The sequence below is a fragment of the Dendrobates tinctorius genome, unplaced genomic scaffold, assembly GCF_039654945.1.
Source record: "Dendrobates tinctorius isolate UK_male_01 unplaced genomic scaffold, ASM3965494v1 ptg000086l, whole genome shotgun sequence".
In the NCBI taxonomy this organism is placed as follows: domain Eukaryota; kingdom Metazoa; phylum Chordata; class Amphibia; order Anura; family Dendrobatidae; genus Dendrobates; species Dendrobates tinctorius.
In genome coordinates this window covers 71,521,546-71,547,204 of record NW_027361754.1, presented here as the reverse complement: position 1 = coordinate 71,547,204, position 25,659 = coordinate 71,521,546, and the positions used below count along the sequence as shown (strand labels likewise).

The window sequence follows — 25,659 nt, the reverse complement described above, 5'->3', positions numbered from 1 at the left end:
AGGAATAGATAGCTCCCAAACATATATTGCCAGTGAGACAAGATGAGGCACAAACACAGGCAGAAAATAGAGTAAGCAAATGATGGGGCCCAAATTGTCTAGATAGGACAGGAAAGAATACTGTCTGCAATCATGCAAAAAACCCTAAGAAAAAATCCAACACGTCTGATATGCAAAAATTCTGAGGCCACACAACCTCTCCCCCTCTAAATCAGAACTCTGGTGTGAACTGGACGCAAAACAAAAGATACTGATATAACAGGGGATTAGAAATACTGAAAAGACTGACATGAGCTGTGCCATATGGAACAGAGTCCAGCACAGGTCCCAGCAGGGAACAAGGCTGAACTCACACCAGCAGAGTAAAAATCAGAGAAAAGCAAAAAATGGATCAAATGCAAAAAAGATTCAAGCAGACAAATAACTTATCTGAAAGATGCAGGACAAAGCAGGAGGCAAGCAGACTTCCAAAATGCTCAGGAAGAAAACCAAATCACCGGCAACAACTGAGGGAAGGTTGCTCACTTAAATCTCTCCAGTCTGTAACACCTGACCTCCAATCATCCTCCTCAGGTGATTGACTACTGTCAGCCAGAGCAGCTCCATTACCAGCAGCAACCACCAGAGGGAGCCCAAACTCAGAAGCCAGGTCAAAAGTTTTCACAACACCCAGCTCTTTACCTGCATCCTGCTCTCTCCCTTAACAGCCTTGCTCTCCGTCTGCCATCACGCTCTCCCTCCACAGCCCCGCTCTCTCCCTCCACAGTGCCGCTCTCCTTGCGCCATCCCATTCTATCCCTTCGCAGTCCTGCTCTCCATGCGTGTCCCGCTCTCCCTCCACAGCCTCGCTCTCTCCCTCCACAGTCCTGCTCTCCATGTGCCGTCCTGCTATATCCCTCCACAGCCCCACTCTCCACCCGCATCTTGCACTTTCCCTCTGCAACCCCGCTCTCCAGCCAGTGGGCGGGGCCATGTGGAGTGGGCGTGGTTTGATACATACACACACACACACACACACACACACACACACACACACATACATATACATACACTCAGCTATAGATAGATAGATAGCTATATTATAGTAATCCTAATTGACCTAAAACGGGAAAAGTTTATTCTGATTTGATGTCAGATATTGAGAAAAACATTCAGATGTGTCTTTTTATATAGCGGATGCAAACTTCTGGTTTCAACTGTATATAACAACAGGAGATGCTATATATTATGGGACACATCTCTCAGTGTGCATCGTTTAAAGATATAGTCTGTAAATAAATTATATTTCCATCCTAAACTCTATTTAAGGCTATGTGCCCACGTAGCGTTTAAATCCGGACACTGAAAACCGGACTCGTTCCCAGAAATCGCGCGTTTTGTTCCTGCATGATTTTACCGTGATTATGTTCGCGATTTTGCCGCGATTTTCGCTTGCGATATTCAAGCACTTTCCAAGCGATTTGAAGCATCGCTTGGAAAGTGATTGACAGGTTGGTCACACTCGTCAAAATAGTGTTTGACAAGTGTGAGCAGCTTTTTACTATTGAGGCCGCCTATGCGGCCTCAATAGTAAAAGTAAGAATGTAAAAAATAATTAAAAAATAAAAAATCGGGGTATATTTACCTTCCGACGTCCCGCGCTGCCATCCCAGGCCTCAGCGTTCCCAGTAATGCCTTGCGAGACCTGTGATGACGTTGGTCTCGCATTGCTATAGCGATCTCACGAGACCGCTAGAGTCACGCGAGACTACGTCATCACAGGATGTTGCCGCAAGGCATCGCTGGGAACGCTCTGGAAGGCAGCGCGGGACGTCGGAAGGTAAATATACCCCGATTTTTTATTCTTTTTTTTTTACAGGGGTATGGTACCCAGGGCCTGGAGGACAGTCTCCTCTCCTCCACACCGTGGGTACCAACCGCACATGAGACGCTTAACTTCCCGCATGGTGGGCATAGCCACATGCGGGAAGTAAGCGATTCTCATGCATTCCTATGGGTGCGGAGTCGCGGCAATTCTTTGTGATTCCGCACAGAAGAATGAGCATGCTGCGATTTTTTCCGCGATGCGATTCCGCTGCAGAAAAAAGCGCAGCATTAGCACAGCTGGGGCGGAATGCCATAGGAATGCATGGGGGGGCGTTCTGTACACGATTTTTAAATGTTTTCGCAGCGCTTTCGTGCCGAAAATCGCAGCAAAAACTCTTAAAAATCGCATCGTGGGCACACAGCCTTAAGAGAAGCTGTCAGGTCCACAGAACCACCAGCAGTTGTCTGCATACATAAATTCCCTGCCTAACAGCCCCTTCATTACATTACACAAATAAACAGAGCTTTAGAAAACGTATTTCTAAAGTCTGTTTATGATTTTTAAATGAGGGCTTTGACTAGTCGATGGAGCGTTGGTGTCCCCAGACTAGTCAGCCCACTTAGCATGCTATCACACCCCTGTGGGCGTGATAACATAACTTAAAAGCGCCGGCAACATCGCAAGCACTATACTTACCTCACATATGCGCATGGCTTCTTCCCATCACATCACTGAGCATCAGAAGCTGGGTGTACGCGTGCAGAAGACTTCTGATCATGAGCAGTTTGCCTCTCTGAGGTCAGCACACCCTACTTCAGAGGGTCGATGCAGTGAGGGAAAGAAGCAGCGTGCATGCGTGAGGCATGTATAGCGTTTCCGATGACGCAGGCTCTTGTAAGTTATGTTATCATGTCCACAGTGGCGTAATAACATCTAAGTGGGCCAACTCGTCTGGGGACACCAATGCCCCATTGACTAGTCAAAGACCTCATTTACATATCATAAACTGATTTTAGAAATAGTTTTTCTAAAGATCTGTTTATGTGTGTAATATAATAAAGAACTGTTAGTTAGGGTATTTATATATGCAGACGCAACTGCTGGTGGTTCTGGGGGGCACAGGGGACCTGACAGGTTCCCTTTAAGGCCATAATCTATTTTTTTCTAATATATTTTAATTAAAAATGTCCTATCCTTCCCTAACTACACTATCTGCTTCATTTTTTTTCTACAACTTTTTCTTTCATGACGCTTCATTTGAGAATTCCAGTACATGCTGGGATAGTGAAACGAAGTATCAGTGACCACCACAGCCTCTGCCACTTCTCTAAAATGAAGCTACATCAATAACGTCTGTTTCAGGGCTTGGGCTGGTCCTTTCTCTTCTGAACATGCGCCGGATGTTAATTCCAATGGATTCTCAGTAAATTCCGGTCAATGTGCATTATTCTTCTCAGTGCACAGTGACAATGCGCTCTCTCACTGGCTCTTATCAGAAGTGAAGAGCCGGCAACAGAACGCATGGTCCGTGCACATTGTAAGGAGAGAATGATTAAACAGACACCAGCGCCACCCCCGGAAGTGAGGTCACTTTGTATTAGAGCTGGCGAGAGAACGCACTGTCACTGTACACTGGGTAGAATAGTGCACAGTGACTGGAAACTACTGAGCATCCATCGGAATTGACAATAGACACATGCTCAGTAGAGTGGGGACTAGCCCAGCCCCTGAACAGATGACACTGATGTTGCTTGGTTTTAGAGAGAGGAAGGAGGCTGTGGCAGTTGCTAACACTTCATTTGAGTATCCATCATGCACTGGGATTCTCAAATGAAGTGTCTTCCATAAGGACGCAGTAGAAAAAATAAAGCAGTTAGTGTGAGGGAAGGATAGGAACGTTTTTATTAAGGTATGTTAGAAAAAAGATTAGATTATGATATTAAATAAAATTTAGTTTTGGACACACCTTTAATAGTCTGTTTAAACAGACCACAGTAAATGATTCGTGATGGTTTATCAATTGGTGGTCATTTAGTGCCGCCGGTTGCTCAGTGTAAACATACCCCTATACAGAGTACATTTTTACATCCAGTAACTCAGCGCAGACGTCACGTCTGATTTCAACCTTCATGTCGACGTTCTTACCCCGGGACATTGCAGTTTGCTGCACTAATCACAGTGTCCCTGAAAATAAAAAAGGTCACATATATGTATACATATGTTTCCTGAAATCCCCCCCGCACTGTGCCGCTGAATACGGACGTGCACCAACCATTAATGTATAATTAGTTATTATGCAACCCACCATTCCAAATTTAGATTGATAATCCACCACTGTGCCCCCACTAACTATAAATAGTCACTATCCCCACCCAATAAATACAAAAATTAATTAGCCCCTGTACTCTTCTCCAACTTACTACCAATCTCCTTCATCCACAGCGTCCCCACTGTGCACCTCTCTCTTCCCTGATTCATTATATTTACAAGCCCCCTCCGCCCCAATTCATTATGTCATGTCCTCTCTCCTAACCTCACCCTCAATTCACTATTATTGACTCTTACTCACCCTCAATTCATAATCAATTGTTCTCTCCCACCCTCAATTCATCATCATTTGCTCTCCCATCTTACACCCTCAATTCATCATTTGCTGTCCCCCAGCCTCAATTTATTACTTGCTCTCCCCAACCATCAATACATCATTTACTCTCCCCACCCTCAATACATCATTACTTGTTGTCTCTTACCTCACCCACCCTCATTTCATCATTTTCTGTACCCCATGCTCAATTCATCATTTGCTGCACCCCAACCCCCACATTCAATTCACTCTCATTTGTTCTCCCATCCTCACCCGCAGTTCATTATTATTCGCTGTACCCCATCCCCTATCCTCAAATCATCATTTGCTCTCACATCCCCACCCTCAATTCATCATCATTAGCTCCCCCCCACCCTCACTTAATTCATTAAAAAAAAAAAGTTTTTCATATTATTCCATTCCAAGCTCCACTTCTGATAGCCAGCGAGTACATGCTGGCGCCTGCACGATGACTTTATCGCGCACGCGCTGTCACCAGCTGAAGTACATCACAAACATAGGCGGAGGGAGCGCCCCTGGTGCTACGCTGTCATCCTGCTTTGACAGTTGTGGAGCCCCAGGAGAGCTCCCTGGGTGTTGATGTGCGCCGCCAATACATTATAATGAGGGCAATCTGGCTATGGGCCCTCCAGAGCGTCGGGCCCCAGGCGGTAGCCCAGATTGCCCTCATTATAACCTGCCTATGTTTACACAACCATATTTTTGGTCCGAATGCTGTACATGAAAAAAACTGACCCCACATGGAGCCAAATGTTGTTCCACAAGCTGTTTTTTCACAGGCCGAATGTCCGTTTAAAATAAAGTTGCAACATTCACTAATCTCTTCTGTATTTCGGAGGAGGCTCGCCTATTCAGGACGATAGATGCGGGGGAAAAAAAAGCGGATTTCATACAGATCAACTGTAGAGCGTCCGATTTTTATTAACGTAGGAAACTGGTTTTGGTCTTGTACATTTTAATAACTGCTGCAATATCGTGTATTTTTCAGGATGGAAAATGGTTGATTTTTATTTTTTTACATCATCGTGTGAACTCAGCCTTAGGCCGAGGTCACACTGCGTTATAGGCATGCGTTGACGGATTGCGGTATAACGTAGTCCGTTAACGCTGCCATTCAGCCCCATTATGTGGCGCATCGCGACGTATGCCATAAAGGTGATCGTGGCCCTATGGATATCAGCAATGTGCACAGCTAATTTTCCTAAGGTCTTGAGAATTATTCCTCTTCTTCCTAATTACTGAGGTTTCTATACAGCATTCACACTCCAGGAAAACATCATTGCATCATTTTTGTCTTTGTAAGCACTGACATTCTCATCAATGGACTTCCCGCAGGGTCATGCAATACATTGAGCATTGAGAACTGAATCAGGATTTGCAACCAGTCCAGGATGTGTGTGTCAGGAGGAAGGAGTGGTCTGTACTGTTATGCTCCTACCAGTAATGCGATCAGTGATCTCTCCCTCCAGTCTGTGACAGCCCAGTCAGCTCCAGGTCACAATCTTGTGTGCTTTCTGCATCGGTGATAGGAGAAAAACATGGACTTCTTCAATAAGATTTTCAAGTCAAGCAACAAAAACAGGCCTGGCTCCTCCGATCAGGTAACGTGCTGATGGCGGCAGAACAGGATGTCTGACAACCTGCTAAAATCACAGTCGAGGGGCTAAAAGTTAAAAAGGGGAACAGAAACTTTAGGATTTGGTAACTTGTTTTTCCAGGCAAAGAATATATTCTATCTATCTATCTATCTATCTATCTATCTATCTATCTATCATCTATCTATGAGTTGTGGGTGTGTATGCCTTTATCAATCAAACCACTGATTGCTTCTCATATGGCTAGGGTCCCACCAGCGTGTATTTTCTCACCCGAGAAAATCGGTCCAGTTATGATAATCATACTCTGATCAGAGTTTCATCGGAGTGTGATCCAATTCTCTCAAATGAGAAGATGGAAAAAAAATTCTCCAATCTTCTCCATTGTGTCAGTCCCTGATTCCTTCCCAGTGCAGTCTGATGTTTTCCACCGACACATTGACTTGCATGGCCAAGAAAGATCCGAATATCAGATCAAACTCAGGCATAATGCTATTTTTTTTTATTTTATTTTAATTTTTTCCCTTGGACCAAGCCAGTCAGAGGAATAAATAAAACATGTGCACGGCACCATAGAATAACATCAGTCCGACTACGATCTGATGTTTTGCCGAATCGCACTTTGACCGAAAATATAGTCATGTGCACGGGCCCTTCTCCCCCCCAAAAAAATCAGAAAGCGCTCCATGACAAAATTCAAAAAAGAATAATGTTCTAATATCGTTTTTGAGTATTTTTCTCTAATATTGTTTCTTGTATTAATATAACACAATCACCTCCCGTGCTACTTTATTAATTTAATAAAGGTTGAAGAGTTCATCAATGAAAAAATACAACATATAAACAGGACAGATACTGGTAACAAGTACCGACTGAGAGGATAATATCATGTATGTTTGTATTCCTGTGTATTCATAACTATGGGTCAATTGTGGATCTAATTTTTGTGTTTTTGTCAGCAGTCACTTTTTAACTTTTTCATTGATAAAACTGTGAGGTTTTGTTTTATGCTGGAGAAATATTATTTTTTCAGCACTATTTGGTGGTACAAATTTTATTAATATCATTTTACTTGCTTATATAGCGCCATTAATTCCTCAGATCTTTACAGACATCATCATCCCTGTCCCCGTTGGGGATCATAATCTAAATTCCCTATTCATGGCCGAGTGCGATCCGATTTACAGATGCAAATCGTGCACGCTGCAGTTTTTTTTCTCGGACAGACTCGGTGCCAGGAAAAAATCTGAACTGTGCATGGACCCATAGACAATCAGTGGTCTTATTGAGATTTGATGGTTTGTCGGATCGCACTCAAACTGAAAATATGATCATGAATGAGCCCATATAGCGAGAAGCTATCAGTCTAACTGGGTTGGGCTGGGAGAAGCCATCTTGAACTAGTCATCTGAATTGCATATTTAAACTGGACGCATACATGCAGTATCATACCTCCCAACTTTTGAAGACGGGAAAGACCACACCAATTTCACAACTAGTCACACCCATGTCCATGCCCAACCACACCCATTTAGAACTGCTGATCACACTGACTGGTACTGAGGGCACAGTGGCTGGCATTATGGGCACAGTGGCTGGTGTTGTGGGCACACTGACGGGTACTGAGAAAAAGAAAGAAAGAAAACAGAGAGAGAGAAAAAAGAAAACAGAGACAGAGAGAATGAAAGCAAGGAGAGTGACAGAGAAAGAACAGAGAGAGAAGAAAGAACAGAGAGAGAAAGAAAAAAGAACAGAGAGAGAAAATAAGAGGGGAAAGAAAGAACAGAGTGAGAAAGAAAGAGGGGAAAGAAAGAAAGAGAACAGAGAGCGAAAGAACAGAGAGAAAGAAAGGGGAAAGAAAGAGGGGAAAGAAAGAACAGAGAGAGAACAGATAGAAAGAAAGAAAGAACAGAGAGAGAAAGAAAGAACATAGAGAGAAAGAGAAAGGAAGAACAGAGAGAGAAAGAAAGAGGGGAAAGAAAGAAGAGAGAGCGAGAGAAAGAACAGAGAGAGAAAAAAGGGGAAAGAGAGAACAGAGAGAAAGAGGGGAAAGAAAAAAGAAAGAACAGAGAGAGAGAAAGAAAGAGGGGAAAGAAAGAACAGAGAGAGAAAGAAAGAGGGGACAGAAAAAAGAACAGATAAAGAAAGAGAAAAAGAGAGAAAGAACAGAGAGAAAAAGGGGAAAGAAATGGAAAGAAAGAAAGAGGGGAAAGAAAGAACAGAGAGAGAAAAAAAGAAACATTAGAGAGAGAAAGAAAGAACAGAGAGAGAGAAAGAGAGGGAAAGAAAGAACAGAGAGAAAGAAAGGAGAAAGAAAGAAAGAAAGAGGGAAAATAAATAAAGAACAGAGAAAAAGAAAGAGGGGACAGAAAAAAAGAAAGGGGAAAGAAAGAACAGAGAGAGAGGAAAAAAAGAAAGATTAGAGAGAGAGAAAGAAAGAGGGGAAAGAAAGAACAGAGAGCGAAAGAAGGAATAGAGAGAGAGAGAAAGGGGAAAGAAAGAACAGACGAAAGAAAGAGGGGAAAGAAAAAAGAAAACAGAGAGAGAAAGGGGGAAAGAAAAAAGAAAGAACAGAGAGAGAAAGAGGGGAAAGAAAGAAAGAATAGAGAGAGAAAGAGAGAAAGAAGGAACGAAAGAAAGAAAGAAAGAAATAGGGGAAAGAAAGAGCAGAGCGATAGACAGAAAGAGGGGAAAGAAAGAACAGAAAGAAAGAAAGAAAGAAAGAAAGAAAGAAAGAAAAAAAGAAAGAAAGAACAGAGAGTGAAAGAAAGAAGGGAAAGAAAGAAAGAACAGAGAGAGAGAGAAAAAAAGAGGGGAAAGAAAGAGAAAGAGAGGAAAGAAAAAGAAAGAACAGAGAAAGAAAGACACGCGCAGCTCCGTTCCGTACGCCTTATACACACGTGGCTCCGTACACCTTGTACACGCGTGGCTGTGCTCCGCACACCTTATACACATGTGACTCTGCTCCGTACACCTCGTACACATGCAGCTCCGCTCCATACTCCTCGTACACACGCGGCTCCGCTTCGTACTCCTCGTAGACACGCGGCTCCACTCCGTACACCTCATACACACGTGGCTCCATACACCTCGTACACTCGTGGCTCTGCTCCGTACACCTCGTACACACTTGGCTCTGTACTCCTCGTACACATGTGGCTCCACTCCGTACACCTCATACACGCATGGCTCCGCTCCGTACACCTGCGGCTCCGCTCCATACACCTCGTACACACGCGACTCCAATCCGTACACCTCGTACACACATGGCTGCGTACACCGTGTACATGCATGGCTCCGCTCCGTACACCTCATTCACGTGCGGCTCTGCTCCGTACACCTCGTACACACACGGCTCCGCTCCGTACACCTCATACACATGTGGCTCCATACACCTCGTACATGCGCGGCTCCGCTCCGTATACCTCATACACATGTGGCTCTGCTCCGTACACCTCGTACACACGTGGCTCCGCTCCATACACCTCGTACACACGTGGCTCCGCTCCGTACACCTCAAACATGCATGGCTCCACTCCTTACACCTCGTACACACGCGGCTCCGCTCCATACACCTCGTACACACGCTGCTCCGTTCCGTACACCTTGTACACACGTGGCTCCGTACACCTCGTACACGCGTGGCTCCGCTCCGTACACCTCGCACACACGCGGCTCCGCTCCGTACACCTAGCACACGTGCGGCTCCGCTCCTTACACCTCGTTCACATGCGGCTCCGCTCCATACACCTCGTACACACGCAGCTCCGCTCCGTACACCTCGTACACATGTGGTTCCGTACACCTCGTACATGTGCGGCTCCGCTCCTTATACCTCATACTCTCGTGGCTCTGCTCCGTACACCTCGTACACACGTGGCTCCTCTCCGTACACCTCGTACACACGTGGCTCCGTACACCTCGTACAAACGTGGCTCCGCTCCGTAACCTCATACACGCATGGCTCCGCTCCGTACACCTCGTACACACGTGGCTCTGCTCCATACACCTCGTACACACGCGGCTCCGCTCCGTACAAGTTGTACACACGTGGCTCCGTACACCTCGTACACGCGCGGCTCCGCTCCGTACACCTCGTACACGTGCGGCTCCGCTCCTTACACCTCGTTCACGTGCGACTCTGCTCCGTACACCTCGTACACACACGGCTCTGCTCCATACACCTCGTACACACACGGCTCCGCTCCGTACACCTCATACACACACGGCTCCACTCCATACACCTTGTACACACGCGGCTCCGCTCCATACACCTCATACACGTGCGGCTCCACTCCATACACCTCGTACACACACAGCTCTGCTACATCCACACTGTAAACCCCTCCTGACCCCACACAGAAACTTCACCTCATCCAGCACCATGACTACCAGCACATCAGAGTCCTGCAGACGAGGCCCCTGATCATGTGACCCCTGATTCCTCCTCTCCTGTGACCTCATCACAGGTCCTGTGCGCACAGAACACAGCCCAGCCACATCATTGCAGACTGCAGTGGGTCTCTGGGAGGGCAAGGATGGGGTCGGTGCATGGGGGGGCATGGTGGCTCAGTGCAATGCGGGAAAAATAACATTCCCGGGTGGGGGGTGTCAAAACGGGACTGTCCCTGGAGAATCGGGACAGTTGGGAGCTATGCAGGATTACATGCAGTCTGATGCAGTTTGTTGAGACAAATCCATAAGTGGGTCCAGTAGGAAGGAGAAGTGAAATTCAGATGGTAAATTTAAGTAGAAAGGATCATTGGGATCTTAAAATGAGTGTATGAAAGCTGATTTAGTTCCAAGCTAACAATGGTATACAGATAGCATAAACTGAGGCCCCAGTAGAGCCATCACACTGAAAGTAGAGCTATGAATAGGAGATATTATTATTTATTTTCAAAGTACCTTTAATCCAGGGTGATGTACATGTGAAAAGAAAATTTATATACAATGCCTTTTTGGCTGCTGTTTTGGTCATTTTTGCATTTTGTCATTGCTCTCACCCCTAGAGGTAACGTACAGTAGCATGAGGAGGTGTCTACAGCCCACAGAAGTTGCTCAGGTAGTGCAGCTCATCCAGGATGGCACATCAATGTGAGCTCTGCTAAGAAGGGTAGCTGTGTCAGTCAGCACAGTGTCCAGAGCATGGAGCAGATACCACGAGAGGTGGAAGCGGCCATAGGAAGGCACAAACCAGTGGCAGGACCGCTAACTCCTCCTTTGTGCAAGGAGGAACAGGAGGAGTAGTATCAGAGCTCTGCAAAATAACCTCCAGCAGGCTGCTAACATCCATGTGTCCACTCAAACTGTCAGAAACAGACTCTATAATGGTGGTATGAGGGCCCAATGTCCACAAGTCCCAACAACGTACAGGGCGATTGGAGAACACCAAGATTGGCAGATTCAACATTGGCGCCCTGTGCTCTTCTCAGATGAAAATAGGTTCACACTGAGCACATGTGACAGAGTCTGGAAACACTGTGGAAAATGTTCTGCTGCCTGCAACATCATCTAGCATGATTGGTTTGGCAGTGTGTCAGTAATAGTGTGGGGAGGCATTTCTTTTGGAGGGCAGTATAGGACTCCATGTGCTACCCAGAGCTACCCTGGCTTACTGCCATTAGGGACTGGGATGAGATCCTCAGACCCATTGTGAGACCACATGCAGGTGCAATAGGTCCTGCACTCCTTCTGAGGCATGACAATGCTAAGCCGCATGTGGCTGAAGTGTGTCAGGAGTTCCTGCACGATGAAGGCATTATTGCTATGGACTGGCCTGCCCGTTGTCCCGACCTGAATCCAATCGAACACACCTGGGACATCATGTCTCCTTCCATCCACCAACGCATGTTGCACTACAGACTTTACAGAAGTTCAGTGATGCTTAAATCCAGGACTGGGAGGAAATCTCTCAGGAGAATATCCTCCACCTCATCAGGACCTTGCCCAAAGTTGTAGGGAGATCATACAGGAATGTGGCCGCGGGGTTATTGTAGGCTGTAGGCATTTTTGAATAGAGTTTTCAGGTTCCATATGAAGGTTCCCAATATGGGGGATATTTGGATATGTTGAGGCACTGAGTTCCAGAGGATGGCGAACATCCGGGTGAAGTCTTGGAGGCAATTGGGTGAGGAACATACGAGAGCACAGGACAAAAGGAGATCTTATGAAGACCGGAGATTGCGTGTGGGGAGGTATCGGGAGATTAGGTTGGAGATATTTGGAGGAGAGACATGATAGATGGCCTTGTAAATTGTTGTTTGTAGATTAAACTGTATTTGCTGGGGGTTAGAAGGCCAGTGAACATGTCACATCTCCACAAGGACTGCTCCTTCAACATCTTCCTCTGTTGCCAGGCAGCAGTGGTGACAGAAGAGACATTGGAACCATAAGCTCTGGATGGCGCAGTCTCTAGCCAGTCATTTAGATTATGATGTCTGGGGCCTGATTACATTTCCGTTTTCTGATTTTGTATTTTTCCTGCTCTCTTGGTTCTGACCCAGCTATCCAACCACTCTTGCCAAACTGCACCACTGAACAGCAGCTTACTCTGTGGCCCCAGCCCAGGGGTCCCTGTTTAATTCTTGATTCCTGTACATGGGTTAAAAGGTGAAGGCTAGGGCAACCCCTGGAAACTGACAGAACACTATTACAGAAGGGAGAGGCAGCGCAATAGCGGGGATGGGGAGTGAGACGTGGGTTAATTGGGCTGCAGAGTTAAGGACGGACTGGAGAGGTGCAAGAGTTGTTAGTCAGGAGGCCACAGAGGAGTATTTGTTCAGTATTTTGCATCAGTATCTGTAACAAAAATCCAGAGTGGAACAAACAGAGGAGAAGTATAAGGCCACAGTCACACACTCAGTATTTGGTCAGTATTTTACATCAGTATTTGTAAGCCAAAACCAGGAGTGGGTGATAAATACAGAAGTGGTGACTAGAGATGAGCGACTGCCTTTTTTAGGGTCGAGTCGGGTTTCATGAAACCCGACTTTCTCAAAAGTCGAGTCGAACGAAATCGTCCGACTATCGTGAAAGGTCGAAGGTCCGACTGAAACACAAAACCCAATGCAAGTCAATGGGGAAGAAGCAAAGTCGGCAGGGAGTGGAGGACAGTAAACACACCTACATGCCGAACCGCTTTTTTAAAGTACGCGAAATCTCTCTCTCTCCCCCCCCCCCCCCCCGACGCTGCACATGTCATCTCGTTGCCCACAGTGTACGTCCTTGCTCAGTGGCTGAAAAAAGTCACGTGCAAGCATTCTGGGAAATCCGACTTTGGCGCTCGTTTTGCCGACCGCATGGCCGACTTCACGCTGTGGTCGGGTTTCGGTTGGCGAAACCCGACTTTGCCATAAATCGGCGACTTATGAATCTGGCCGACCTGTTTCGCTCAACTCTAGTGGTGACGTGTTTCTATTATACTTTTCCTCTGATTGCTCCACTTCTGTTTTTTGTCAACAAAAACTGATGTAAAATACTGACCAAATGTTGAACATGTGAACATGGGCTAATGGAAACACATCACCATTTCTGCATTTTTCACCTACTTTTGGTTTTGTCTTACAAATACTGATGAAAAATACTGACCAAAATGCTGAACATGTGAACATGGCCTGATTGTGACCGTTTAGTGTTTCTTATTCAGTTGGAATCTTTTGATATATCACTTATTTGTTCTTATCATTCATGAACATCTATGCCTTTTTGTTTATTTCATCCCATTATTTTATTTGCTCTGGCAGCAACTGCTTTTTCTGTGACAGTTTTGCCCAGTGTTTTATCATTCAGTACATAATTATACATTTCATTTTCTCTGCCCAAGTTCATGACCTTGCTTTTATCTACATTAAACTTAAATTGCCATTTCTCAACCCAAGCCTCCAGCTTACATGAATCCCTCTGTAATATTAAATAATCCTTTTTTGAGTTGATTGCCTTTCAGTATTTAGTATCTTCTGTAAATATTGAAATTCTACTCTCTATGCCCTCTCCAAAGTAATTAATAAATATTGTCACGCCACCGTCGCGGTTGAGTCCTGCTCCTGCCTCCTTGCCGCTGTCTCCGCCCGTCGCGCCGCCTTTCCTTGAGCCCCACTGTACTTACCGGTCCTTGGCGTCCCGGTGTGTGCCCGCTCAGGTTCCTGCTCCCGTTCCTGTCTTCTGTCGGGGGCACGCGCACTGAGTTCAGTGGCACACGCGCTCCCCGTTCCTAAGCAACCATCCCTAACAACCCTGCCAGCCTGCTCCATGATCTAGAGATCCCTGACCCGGAAGTCCTCTGCTCACTCTACTTATCAGGTCGCCCCTTCCTCCTGGCGGTGCCTGACCGTCATTTGTGCTTTACAAGTGATCCTGGCCCCACATCCTCTTGCGCGCCTTGTCCTCTCTGCTGTTAGCCCTTCCGCCTTGTCTCTGACCTAACGCTCTCCGTGTGCTTTCTCCCAGTGCCTGCTCACTGTTGCCTCCGTAACCTGCTCGTGTTCCCGTACCTCCACCGTGTCTACCTGCCAGTGTCTCTGTCTGTGTACCTGTGCTCCAGCCATGTCTTCCTGCCAGTGTCTCCAGCCCACCTGTATCCCGTGTTTTAGCTGTGCTCGGCTGCCAGTGTCTCCGTTCCCTCCGTGTTCCCGTGTCGCAGCCCTGTCTGTCTGCCGCCAGTCTGCCATGTCCTTTGCTGAGGCCCGTTGTTCTTCCCCGGGTACCAGCTGCCGTGGTGATAGTCTCCCTCAGGCCTGCCCCTAACGCTCCCTGTATAGGGGGTGGTCCACCTGGTCCGCTCGTCCGGGGGAGGTTCGTTATCACGGTCCAGCGGGTCCATCTTTGGAGGTCCACTAATCTTCACAAATATATTAAAAAGAAGTTGTTAAACCTCCTCAAATAAAGTGAATTACCCCAGACAAAAAAATCCAAATGAATGGAAAATATTAAAATACTTTATTTAGCTCTTTTTTTTTATAAAAACAGGGATAAAAAATCCAGCAAACAATAGACATATATAATACCATAAGAAGTAGCATTTACATAATGGATACAAGGGCCAAAATTTATGAAAATCAATTACACATAATCCTCTTAATATTTAACATAAAGTGCCATAGCAGTAAACAGATAAATCTGAAATAAAGTGCATAGAAAATGTAAACAGGATTATAGATACCAGTGGTGAAGGGCCCAAAGAATCTGCAGCTCCAACACTTGTTTCGCCTGTTGTGGCTTTCTCCTTGTTTACATTTGCTATGCACTTTATTTCAGATTTATCTGTTTACTGCTATTGCACTTTATGTTAAATATTAAGAGGATTATGTGTAATTGATTTTCATAAATTTTGACCCTTGTATCCATTATGTAAACGCTAATACTTATGGTATTATATATGTCTATTGTTTGCTGGATTTTTTATCCCTGTTTTTTTTTTTTTTTTTTTAAAGCGCTAAATAAAGTATTTTAATATTTTCCATTCATTTGGATTTTTTTGTCTGGGGTAATTCACTTTATTTGAGGAGGTTTAACAATTTGTATGGTGAATATCCTAATATGATATAGATTATTGAGTGGGTTGATCCCACTAAGTTGTTGTTATACATATTAAAAAGAAGGCCCAATACAGACCCCTGTGGTACTCCAATGTTAACGTTGACCCAATCCGAGTGTGTTCCATTAATAACACTTTCTGTTTTTCCATCACTGAGCCAGTTGTTAATCCAATTGCACTTATTTTTGAAAAGTCCAGATAGACAACATCCATGATGTTTCCCTGGTCAGTCTATCAAAATAGTTTGACAGGACATATTCTCATAAACACATGTTGATGTTGGGTCGTTAGGTTATTCTTATTGAGATACTAAAGTATAGCATCTCTTAGAAAACCCTCTAAGTTTTTTCCCACAGTAGAGGTTAAACTTTCCAGCCTATATTTTCCAGCCTCAGTTTTTGTCCCTTTTTAGAATATTGGCACCAATACTAGAACTAGACAACAAATAAATCTATGGGCACATATCATAAACCACCAGATTTTTTTTTTCTACCAAGTGGTCATTGTAAGGTGCCCATAGATGAGACAGTTATTAGCTGAACAATTATCTCTCGTGACTCTCTCACTCACATGAACTCTGTCAGCGTTGGCGACTAAGAACAGATCATCTATCCACTCATAAATTTTCAGGAGAGAATTGGGCTAGACCATCAACTAAGTGGGTGCTTGCTATTGAGAAATATTCAGGATTGAGAGTCCTCAGTAGTTGAATTGAGACTGAGCAGGACGGAGCAGCTTGCAGTGCATTATAATACATGTAAGCTGCAGAAGAAAAATGGTTCAACATTTTTAATGAAAACCAATTTCTGAAATATTTCTATGGACAATATATACAATGCATTAAAATCATGAAACATCTTCAAAGCCCAAAGTATTACTACTAGTGATGAGCTAGTATACTCGTTGCTCGGTTTTTACGAGAATGCTCGGGTGTTTTCCGAGTATTTTGGCGTGCTCTGAAATTTAGTTTTCTTCGTCTTATCTGCATGATTTGCCACTTGCAGACAGGCTGAATACATGTATGAAATGCCTGTTTGTTAATGAATTCCCACATGTATTCAGCCTGTCTACAAGTCGCAAATCATGCAGATAAGACAACGAAAACAAAGTCTCCAAGCACGCCAAAATACTCGGAGGACACCCGAGCATGCTCGGAAAAAGCCGAGCAACGAGTATACTCGCTCATCACTAATTACTACCTGTAAAAATCTTCATGCTCTTATCTGGTAGGAGAAAATGTTGTGAATACTGGAGATACAAGCTCTGTTCATGTAAAACACAAAATATATTAATAAGGCATTGCTACCGGTAAAACTCCTTTAAGAATATGACCTTTTGGACGCTCCCTTAACCTTTTTTTCACTGGCTGTGTTTTTCCCTTGAATATGCAGGGTTTTTTTTGTAGAAATGAAAAGTACATTCTGAAGTGTATGTGTTTTCTTTTCTTGCTGCTAGAAATTAGCACGGTACAAAGGGTTGTTTCTGGGTCAACTCATTCTTCAATTCTAGGTCAAAGACCGTTTTCATCTGTGGTTTTGCAATTCTCCTACTTCTTTTATAATGTATTCTTTCATTTTCACTTGTCATCTTAAAATTGCAGCTTGTAAAACTTATAAAATGATTACCAACCTGAAAATAAAAATGAATTACAAGAATACGCTCGCGAGTAGACTTACGATCTGAGCTATTTTCCTTTTTTTGACCACCCTTTTAAGCAAGCTGGAGTCTACAAGTTTTTTGGGGAGTGAACTTTTGGGGCCCGTAATTTTTTTTTTCCCAATCAAACACTTTAACCGGCGCCCGGGAATTCAACTGGTTAAAGGGTTTACCATAATGTAGTGACAAAGTCCCTGATCCCACTCACTTATCGAATAACTTTGTAGTAAATGTCAAATACCGTAGTCTTAATCTGTCATGCGCAGAAGTGAAATAATACCACAGTCTGCACTATTCAGCAATACGTGTACATATATATATTTATAGAAGCAAACCAATAGCGCTTTGGCTTCAGGGTTGGGATGTCATGCTGCCATGTTCATGGGCAATATAGTCTACTCATGTCCTTGATCGTATTTGCTCGACTGTTCCCCATGGACCGAGGGCACCAGCAAAGATCTTATTGAAACCTTAATAAAAGAAAAAACATGGCAGCCATCATGTACAAACACAAATTAGCATTTCATAAATCTCCCAGTTCTTAGTTGAAGTTGATGGACATGTGTCTTGTTTCACGCGTTGTAACTATGTAAAAGAAGCCTTTAGTGCAACTGAGTATCGTTGGCTGTGTGAATGTGACAGATAGAAGCTGCACTGTTGATTTAGAATCATCCATCAACTATAGGTGTTAGGCCGGCGTCACACTAGCGAGAAAATCGTACGAGTGCTATGCGATAAAAAATTGCATAGCACTCGGACCAATGTTAAGCTATGGGGCAGCTCCCACTATCCGATTTTTTTCTTGGCCGTTTTAAATGGGCTGATAAAATCGCAGCATGCTGCGATTTGCAACGTATATCGGCCGAGTCTCGCCAATGCAAGTCTGTGGGTGCGAGAAAAAAACGGATTACACACGGACCACACGTGTGACTTGCGAGAAATACGCACCGGTGTCCTTTAAGAAAAGCCGGCAATTCAGTGTGCGATACAGTAAAATCACACTGACATGTTTAATAAAGAATAGAAAGAATAGATATACAGTGCCTTGCGAAAGTATTCGGCTCCCTGGAACTTTTCAACCTTTTCCCACATATGCTTCAAACATAAAGATACCAAATGTAAATTTTTGGTGAAGAATCAACAACAAGTGGGACACAATTCTGAAGTTGAACAAAATTTATTGGTTATTTTAAATTTTTGTGGAAATTCAAAAACTGAAAAGTGGGGCGTGCAATATTATTCGGCCCCTTTACTTTCAGTGCAGCAAACTCACTCCAGAAGTTCATTGTGGATCTCTGAATGATCCAATGTTGTCCTAAATGACTAATGATGATAAATATAATCCACCTGTGTGTAATCAAGTCTCCATATAAATGCACCTGCTCTATGATAGTCTCAGGGTTCTATAAACCACTGCCGAATGAATGAATTCATCTCTGCGCAGCCTCCCCGGCTGACCAGAATGAACTAATAAGCGTGGGAAAGTTTCTGAACTTTTTCCCACACTCCTGAGTTCACCTCAGGTCAGCCGGGGACTCCGCGCAGTCTCACTGACTACCGCTGACGTCACTGAGGCTGCGTGGAGTCCCCGGCTGACCGGAGGTGAGCTGACAGCGTAGGAAAAAGTTCAGAAACTTTCCCACGCTTATTAGTTCTTCCCCGGTCAGCCAGGGCACCTGTGCAGAGATGAATTAATTCATTCGGCAGTGGTTTACAGCGGGGCTGGTAGCATTAGCACCGATCCCCATTGTAAACTAGTTAACCCCTTGTGATGGATTGCAGCAGGGGACCTTGCTGAATGGCAGAGAGGTATGTATATTGTTGGTTTATTATTTTATTTTTTTCAGGAGAACAAGGGATTCTGTTGGAATAGCAGAATAATAAATTTGGTCAAAAACTTTCTGTGATTAATTCATTAAAAGAATTTTTATTTAATGTGTGCGTCTTTTTTAACCCTTTACTACTATAGGAATAATAATGGAGTAGGTGTCTTATTGACACCTCTCCATTATCAACCCAGCTTAATGTCACCTTCGAAAACAAGGAAACATTAACCCATTATTAAGCCATGTGCCACCACTAAAGGCCATGGGAATAGAGAGGCTAAGTGCCAGAAAAGGCATATCTTATAGAGGCACCTTTTCTGGGGTGGCTGGGGGCAGATTTTTTTTTTAGCCGGCGGGGAGGAAAAAACAATGGTCCCTTTCTAGGCTATTAATATCGCCTCTCAATCACTGGCTTTCCCTCTCTGGCGGAGAAAATACCGCGGGAGCCCACACCATTTTTTTCAACGAATTTACCCGTTAATTTAACACCTACAAGTCCAAAATTTAACACACATACCGTAATCTAATTATTAGTCAAAGATATATAAAAAACTAAATGAAATGAAATGGTTTACTGTATGTAAACCATGTGTCATTTCATGTCGGGTTTTGTAATGATTTTACAGAAGTCGGCAATTGATTTAGCGGCTATTATGCTATATAGAACTGTATGAAATATATATATATGTGTCTCAATGACATGTATATATATGTATTAAATGTGTATATATATATATATATATATATATATATATTTCGTTTGTGTTTTAAAACCTGCTATTGGGATCCATAGCAAATCTCGCCTTACGGATGTCACACGGATGCTTAGATGTAAGAAAATCGCATCGTCGCATGACAATCGGATGACATACGGATCACTGTTCATGAAACTTTTGTGTGATTCTGGTCCGTGAAAAACGGACCGTATTTTTATACATTTTTTGTGACTCCAGCCTTAAAATGGTTATAGCAGACAGGGAGTGGTTAGCTCAGCCCCAGTGGATACTGGGAAAGCTCTTGTTGTATCCTGGACATCCAAGAGGAAGATGTATACTAGAGAGTCTCCTGTCAGACTGAACTCAGACGAGCTGCATAGACCAGTGCTTCCTGAGAAGCGATTGCTGTAATCATAGAAGTAGCCAGGACAGCCAGGAGCATCTTTATTACCTCAAGACAGAAGTGAGAGAGCCTCAGCACCGGACTCATCCCCCTTCCCCACCTCACTGCATGAGCAAGGTACAGTTTTGTTTAGGTTAAGACACTGCGTGTGAAGAGACTTTCATATATGTGATGAAACATTGCAGCATGAAGATCAGTGATTCTGTGTGATGAAAAGCGTGAATAAAACCCGTTTGATCAACTTGAGCTCAGAATTGTGCCATAGCTGTGTGACTAAAATGTTACCTCCCCTATAATTAATGGTCGCCCTGAGTAAGATTTTGCCAGTAGTCCAACAAGAACTTATGTTTCCTTTGTATCGTCCTCATATCCTAGGTACATGCAACATGAATACTAAGGCCTCATTCAGACGTCTGAGTTATTCATGTCCGCAAAAAAATGGTACAAGCGGCGTCATCAGTGTTTGGTCCGTGTTTCAGTTTCTATCATCAGTTTGATCAGTGATTTTCACGTATGGATGGATAAATAAATGACAAAGCTTCTATCCATTGTAGTGTTAATCATGCACAGCACACGGATTCTACATTGATGCCATCCGTGTGCTGTCCATCAATTTTATGGATCCATAGACTTTTCATTCATACTGCTGATAAAAAATAGACATGTCTCCATGATTTTTACTCTGACGCATCGCCCTCATAAAAAGCATGAGCATGTGAAAAACCCCATAGGCTATAATGAATTTGTGCTGTATCCGTGAAAACCTGCTCTTTTTACAGTGCCAGAAAAAGCTGTAAGATTTCAGAAATCTCATGCATGTTTTTTTTCCCCCTGACTGACATGGAGAACTGCAGTGTTTTTTTTTTTTTAATCTGCAGCACGTCAATCCTTGCAGTGTTTTTTTCACCCATAGAAAGCAATGAGACAGTGCAAAAAGGCATTTTTTGCTGCATTTTTGGTGAATAAAAGTAACATTATTAAGCATGTACTGTTGACAAATTACACATCTGCACCAAAAAAAGCAGCAAAACCTTGGCTGTTTCTTTACTGCCAAGAGAGCAGGTTTTGCCTGCAGAAAAAAATGCTGCAAAAATGCGACATGTGAATATAGCCTAAGTGCTGGCAGAAACTATTTTTTCAAATCGTTTCCCAATGAATTTGATATGGAGATGGTACTGCTCTAATTGACAAATACTCTTTGCACGAATCCAGTAGTGGAGTGACAGACTGAAGTGCTGGCATACCTGAAAGCCTAGAGGCTCGGCTGTGGCGTAATGAGGGCCTGGGTAGTGAGATTGGTCTGAATATTTGGGTACAGAAATACAGAAGAAACACAGGTCTACGGTTAGTCCAGAAAGTGTAGAAGAAACCTAGAATCCAGGAGTTGGGACATATAGAGCAGATCTGGTTAAGTCCAGGATCACACATGCGAGAAACACGGCCGAGTCTCACACGTGAATACCCGGCACTGCCACCGGCACTCTGGAGCAGATCGTGTGGCTGCAGGTATCACTGTGCGGCCGCACACTCCTGAGTGCCGGCGGCAGTGCCGGGTATTCACGTGCGAGATTCGGCCGTGTTTCTCGCATGTGTGATCTCGGCCTAAGGGCAGAGACACACTGGTGTATTTTTTTTGTCTGAGAATCGCCCTGGCCGGCACCTCTCCTGACCTGAGTTTGACAGATGCATAGTAATCCATCACGCTGTCATGCTCAGGTCAGGAGAGGTGCCGGCCAGTCCATGCTATGCAATGCGATTATCGCATGATAAATTCGGCAGTGTGACTCCAGCCTAAGGGCTCATCCTCATTTGCGATTAAAAAAACGGTCCGATTTCTGGACTGTAAAAAAAGGGTGGAGTGTTATGCGAGTGTCATGCGATTTCTATGCGATTTTTAATCTTTCCATCCGGTTTTTATCCGTTTTCCATCCATTTTACATCCGTTTGAAATCCGTTTTTTTTCGCAGCAACTATTTTTCTGCAGTCATTTACAGGAACATTTACAGTGTTCTATGCCACAGAATGGTGATGCCTCCGTTTAAAACGGATGGAAAATGGATGGTCCGTTTTTGGTCCGTTTTTTTAATCGCACCCATTGACTTGCATTGGCGAAAATCGCAGCAAATCGCAGCATGCTGTGATTTTCTTCTCAGTCCGATTTTGGAGGAGAAAAAAATCACAGGTGAGATGTTGACTAACATTGGTCAGAGTGCAATCCGATTGTAAATCGGATTGCAAACGTCCGATTTTATCGCCAGTGAGTATGAGCCCTAAAAGTGATTTCCATTTTCTGAAAACCCATGATTCCAGGCACAGTTTATTTAAAAAAAGCAAACAAAAAAACACCTACTTTTCCCAGGTCCAGCACTGACTCCTGATGTCTGTTATTGTCTGCAGCACTTACGGTAAGTCAGCAGCGCTGCAGCCAATCAGTGAGTGAGTTCACCGTCTATGCCTATACGGTCATCAAAAACTGCTATGCTCACTGATTGGCTGCCAAGCTTTCAGCGCTGCAGACAATAACGGACACCGGCAGCAGCGGTGCATACTCAGCGCTCAGTGTTTTGTTTTAGTAAACCAAACTGCACAGAGGAAAGGAGTTTTCTGCAAACGGAAAACCGAATAAAGCCAGCGCATAGGGCTGGCTAAAGTGTTCCAGGGTGAAAAATGAGTAGCTGCCATGCACGTAAGATAGTTTTTGGACAAACAAAATGATCCTACTGTTTTCTGTATTCATCTCCTCTGCAGATCTATGTGTCTCCATCCATGGTCAGACTACAAACAGACCAATCCTTAAGTCGTATCTCCCTGCTGCTTACCTTTCCACTCTCTGGAGGTTAAGAACAAAGGGGTGAAGATGAGAAAAACACATGACTACATATTGGTTTGTTTGTAGTCTGTAACCATGGAAACATATCGCTCTGTAAAGGAGCTGTCAATAGAAAAAACAAAAAAAACGTAGAAGTGGAGAAGAATTTTAAATCAATTGGAGTAATAAGTGACGGCAGAGGTGTTGCACTCCATCTGAGGCTCCAGAGAACATAGAAACATTAACCCATGAGGACAAGAAAATGCCGTCTACACTGTTTTTGTGCAGCGGTGGACTGTCTGACAATATACCTAACGCAGAATTATGTCTTTTTCATTCAGGATCCCAAGATGCCAGAAAGCATGTTTGACTTTGATACGGTAAGTGGCCTTTGTACGTGTTTGGCTTAGCTGTGTAAAGTAATATTCTTGCTTTAGTGATTGCTTATAAAAAAAAATCCACCAGAAAATGCAGTACTATATATGTCAATGGTTTTTTTTTGTAACTATTTTTAAGAACGTCTGCTAGGGCGGCCATATTGGAAGCACGCAACTCCTTCCTGTATTATGTGTATAGACATGGGAGCACGGTCTGAGCTTTATGCATACCTGCCAACCTCTAGGCATGTCTTCCATACATGATACTAAAGTCCCCCATACACATTAGACTGATGGCCCATACTGATGGGTTCAGCTGGTACTCTAATGTGTATGGGGTGCCAGCCTCACTCATGGTCGGGACAGATGACGATTGCACATGTACAATTTGGGACTGGTCATCACAGTGTTCTTCCTGAGATGACTGGCTAACATGTCAACCGGTAGTTTTCTTATGAGGAACACAGGATGACTCAACCGAACGAGTGCTCCAGTGTATGGGAGAGACGTCTGTCAGCTAAAGCATTGTTTGTTTGACAACCATCTAATGTGTATGACCAGAATTTATGTGCCGACACCCCCTTGTTTTGGTCATATACCATTATGTCGCATCACCCCTCTGCTCTGTCCCCTCCATGCTTATTCTACCCTTTATAAATGCTAGAAACCTTCCAGAGCCTCTGCTGTCTGGTCGGTTTTGGGATACAACTGTGGTGTCCTAGACATTTGCCCACTCCAAGGTTGCCTTTTTTTTGGGAGCCTTTTGCAACATTTCTCCCTTCTGGTCCTTATACATATTAGACTAATGTTGGCCAAACCCACCGATACTTATGGGTTCGGATGGTAGGCACCGTCCTCACTCATGGTCAGGAGATATATCAATCAAGCACGGCGATCACAATGTTCTCCCAGAAATATGCCACCGGCCAACGTGTCAATCAGTGGCTTTCTTATGAAGAACACAGGAGAACTCTCAACCAAACAAGAGCTCCTGTGTATGGCAGAAACGGTTGTTGGTCAGAAAGTTAGCATCCTGAAGCAATGTAAGACATCTTTTTTTCCTTGAGACTAAAAGTCCTCCTCATACCCATTAGACTAATGTCAGCCTAATTCCAGGAACTGGAGTAGCATTTTCAGCATACAAAACAATAGCACTTTTGCTGAAGTTGACGTTTGGGCATAGCCACGCGCCATCCCGGCTCCTCCCCAGCTTCGCCCATTTCGGTACAGCCGCTTCAAACTGATGTGAAAATGTCAAAAGTCACAAAATTTTTGCACAACTTTTCATTGCTAAGTGTGAAAATACTTTGATGAAAATAAAGAGCAAAGATGCGTACAAATGATCACCTACACAAACCAAATAAAAACATTTCAAAATGACCACATTGCGCCAAAATCTCTCTCCTAGGTGAAAATCTGGCATTTAGATACAACCGATCTGACCAGCATAAACATCAATAGAACCATGTGAATGTCATGGATATGTAAAATAGCTGTAGATAGACCCTAAAGTAATGTGAAATAGTATTCAATAATGAAAAAAGTCGTAAGACACATATGCACGTACTGTGTGTAACAAAGTGCCATGTGCGTAGTCACCCCGGCATTTTATTGCATAGTCTAATGAAACTTGTTTTATATGTATTACATGCATTTTTATTTGCGCTCCATCAGTTTTCAGGTAGTGCCCACTGCATTGAGTTTTTTTTTCCTTTTTCGATGTGTACGGGATATTTAATTCTTTTATTAGAATAATTTGTACCGCACTGTTTGGTATGTGACTGCATTATTTACCACCTCCAATAATGGAAATGTTTATTTTTTCTTTTTCCAGCCGAGACCTGATGAAGGAGACGTGAAATGTGTAACAGTCCTGATAGTGGGAGCTGGAAGTCGTGGGATGTGCTATACTTACTATGCTGTAAACTTCCCTAAAAGAATGAAGGTAGAACCATGGGGCAGCAGTGGGGGACTATGCCTAATATACCTATGAGATCTGACCAGTTCCCATCTATGAGAACTTCTTTGCTGCTGTTTATTTTCTTTAGTTGCCATTTTTATTCTGCAAGATCAGCTCTTTTAAGATGGCCATACAGTTAGGGATTTCAGTCAACATTTTCTTAAAGGGAATCGGTCAACAGGTATTTGTTACTTAATCTGAAAGCAGCATAATGTAGAGACAGAGACCCTGATTTCAGTGATGTGTCACTTACTGGGCTGCTTGTTATAGTTTTGATAATCTCTTGCTGATAAAGCAGTGTTTTTATCACTAGAGGACTAGTAAAGCTGCTGTCATTTAGTCCAGCCACGCTCCCACTACTGACAGTAAA

The 25,659-nt window shown here is 43.8% G+C and overlaps 1 protein-coding gene across 4 annotated transcripts in view; it reads left to right on the top strand.

Annotated features, from left to right (window-relative positions):
• The first annotated feature begins 5,847 nt into the window (after positions 1 to 5,847).
• The window catches only part of LOC141098005 (putative oxidoreductase YteT), a 210,622-nt gene continuing 190,810 nt past the window's right edge, over positions 5,848 to 25,659 (top strand). For 2 of the 4 annotated variants that reach the window (XM_073585592.1, XM_073585591.1), the window contains exons 1-3: positions 5,849 to 6,013; positions 23,294 to 23,332; positions 25,164 to 25,274. In XM_073585592.1, the coding sequence (XP_073441693.1) occupies positions 5,951 to 6,013; positions 23,294 to 23,332; positions 25,164 to 25,274 (213 nt within the window). In that variant the 5' untranslated portion in view covers positions 5,849 to 5,950. Of the gene's footprint in view, positions 6,014 to 23,293; positions 23,333 to 25,163; positions 25,275 to 25,659 lie in introns of all 4 variants that reach the window. The other 2 variants (XM_073585593.1, XM_073585594.1) reach the window with 2 other exon arrangements.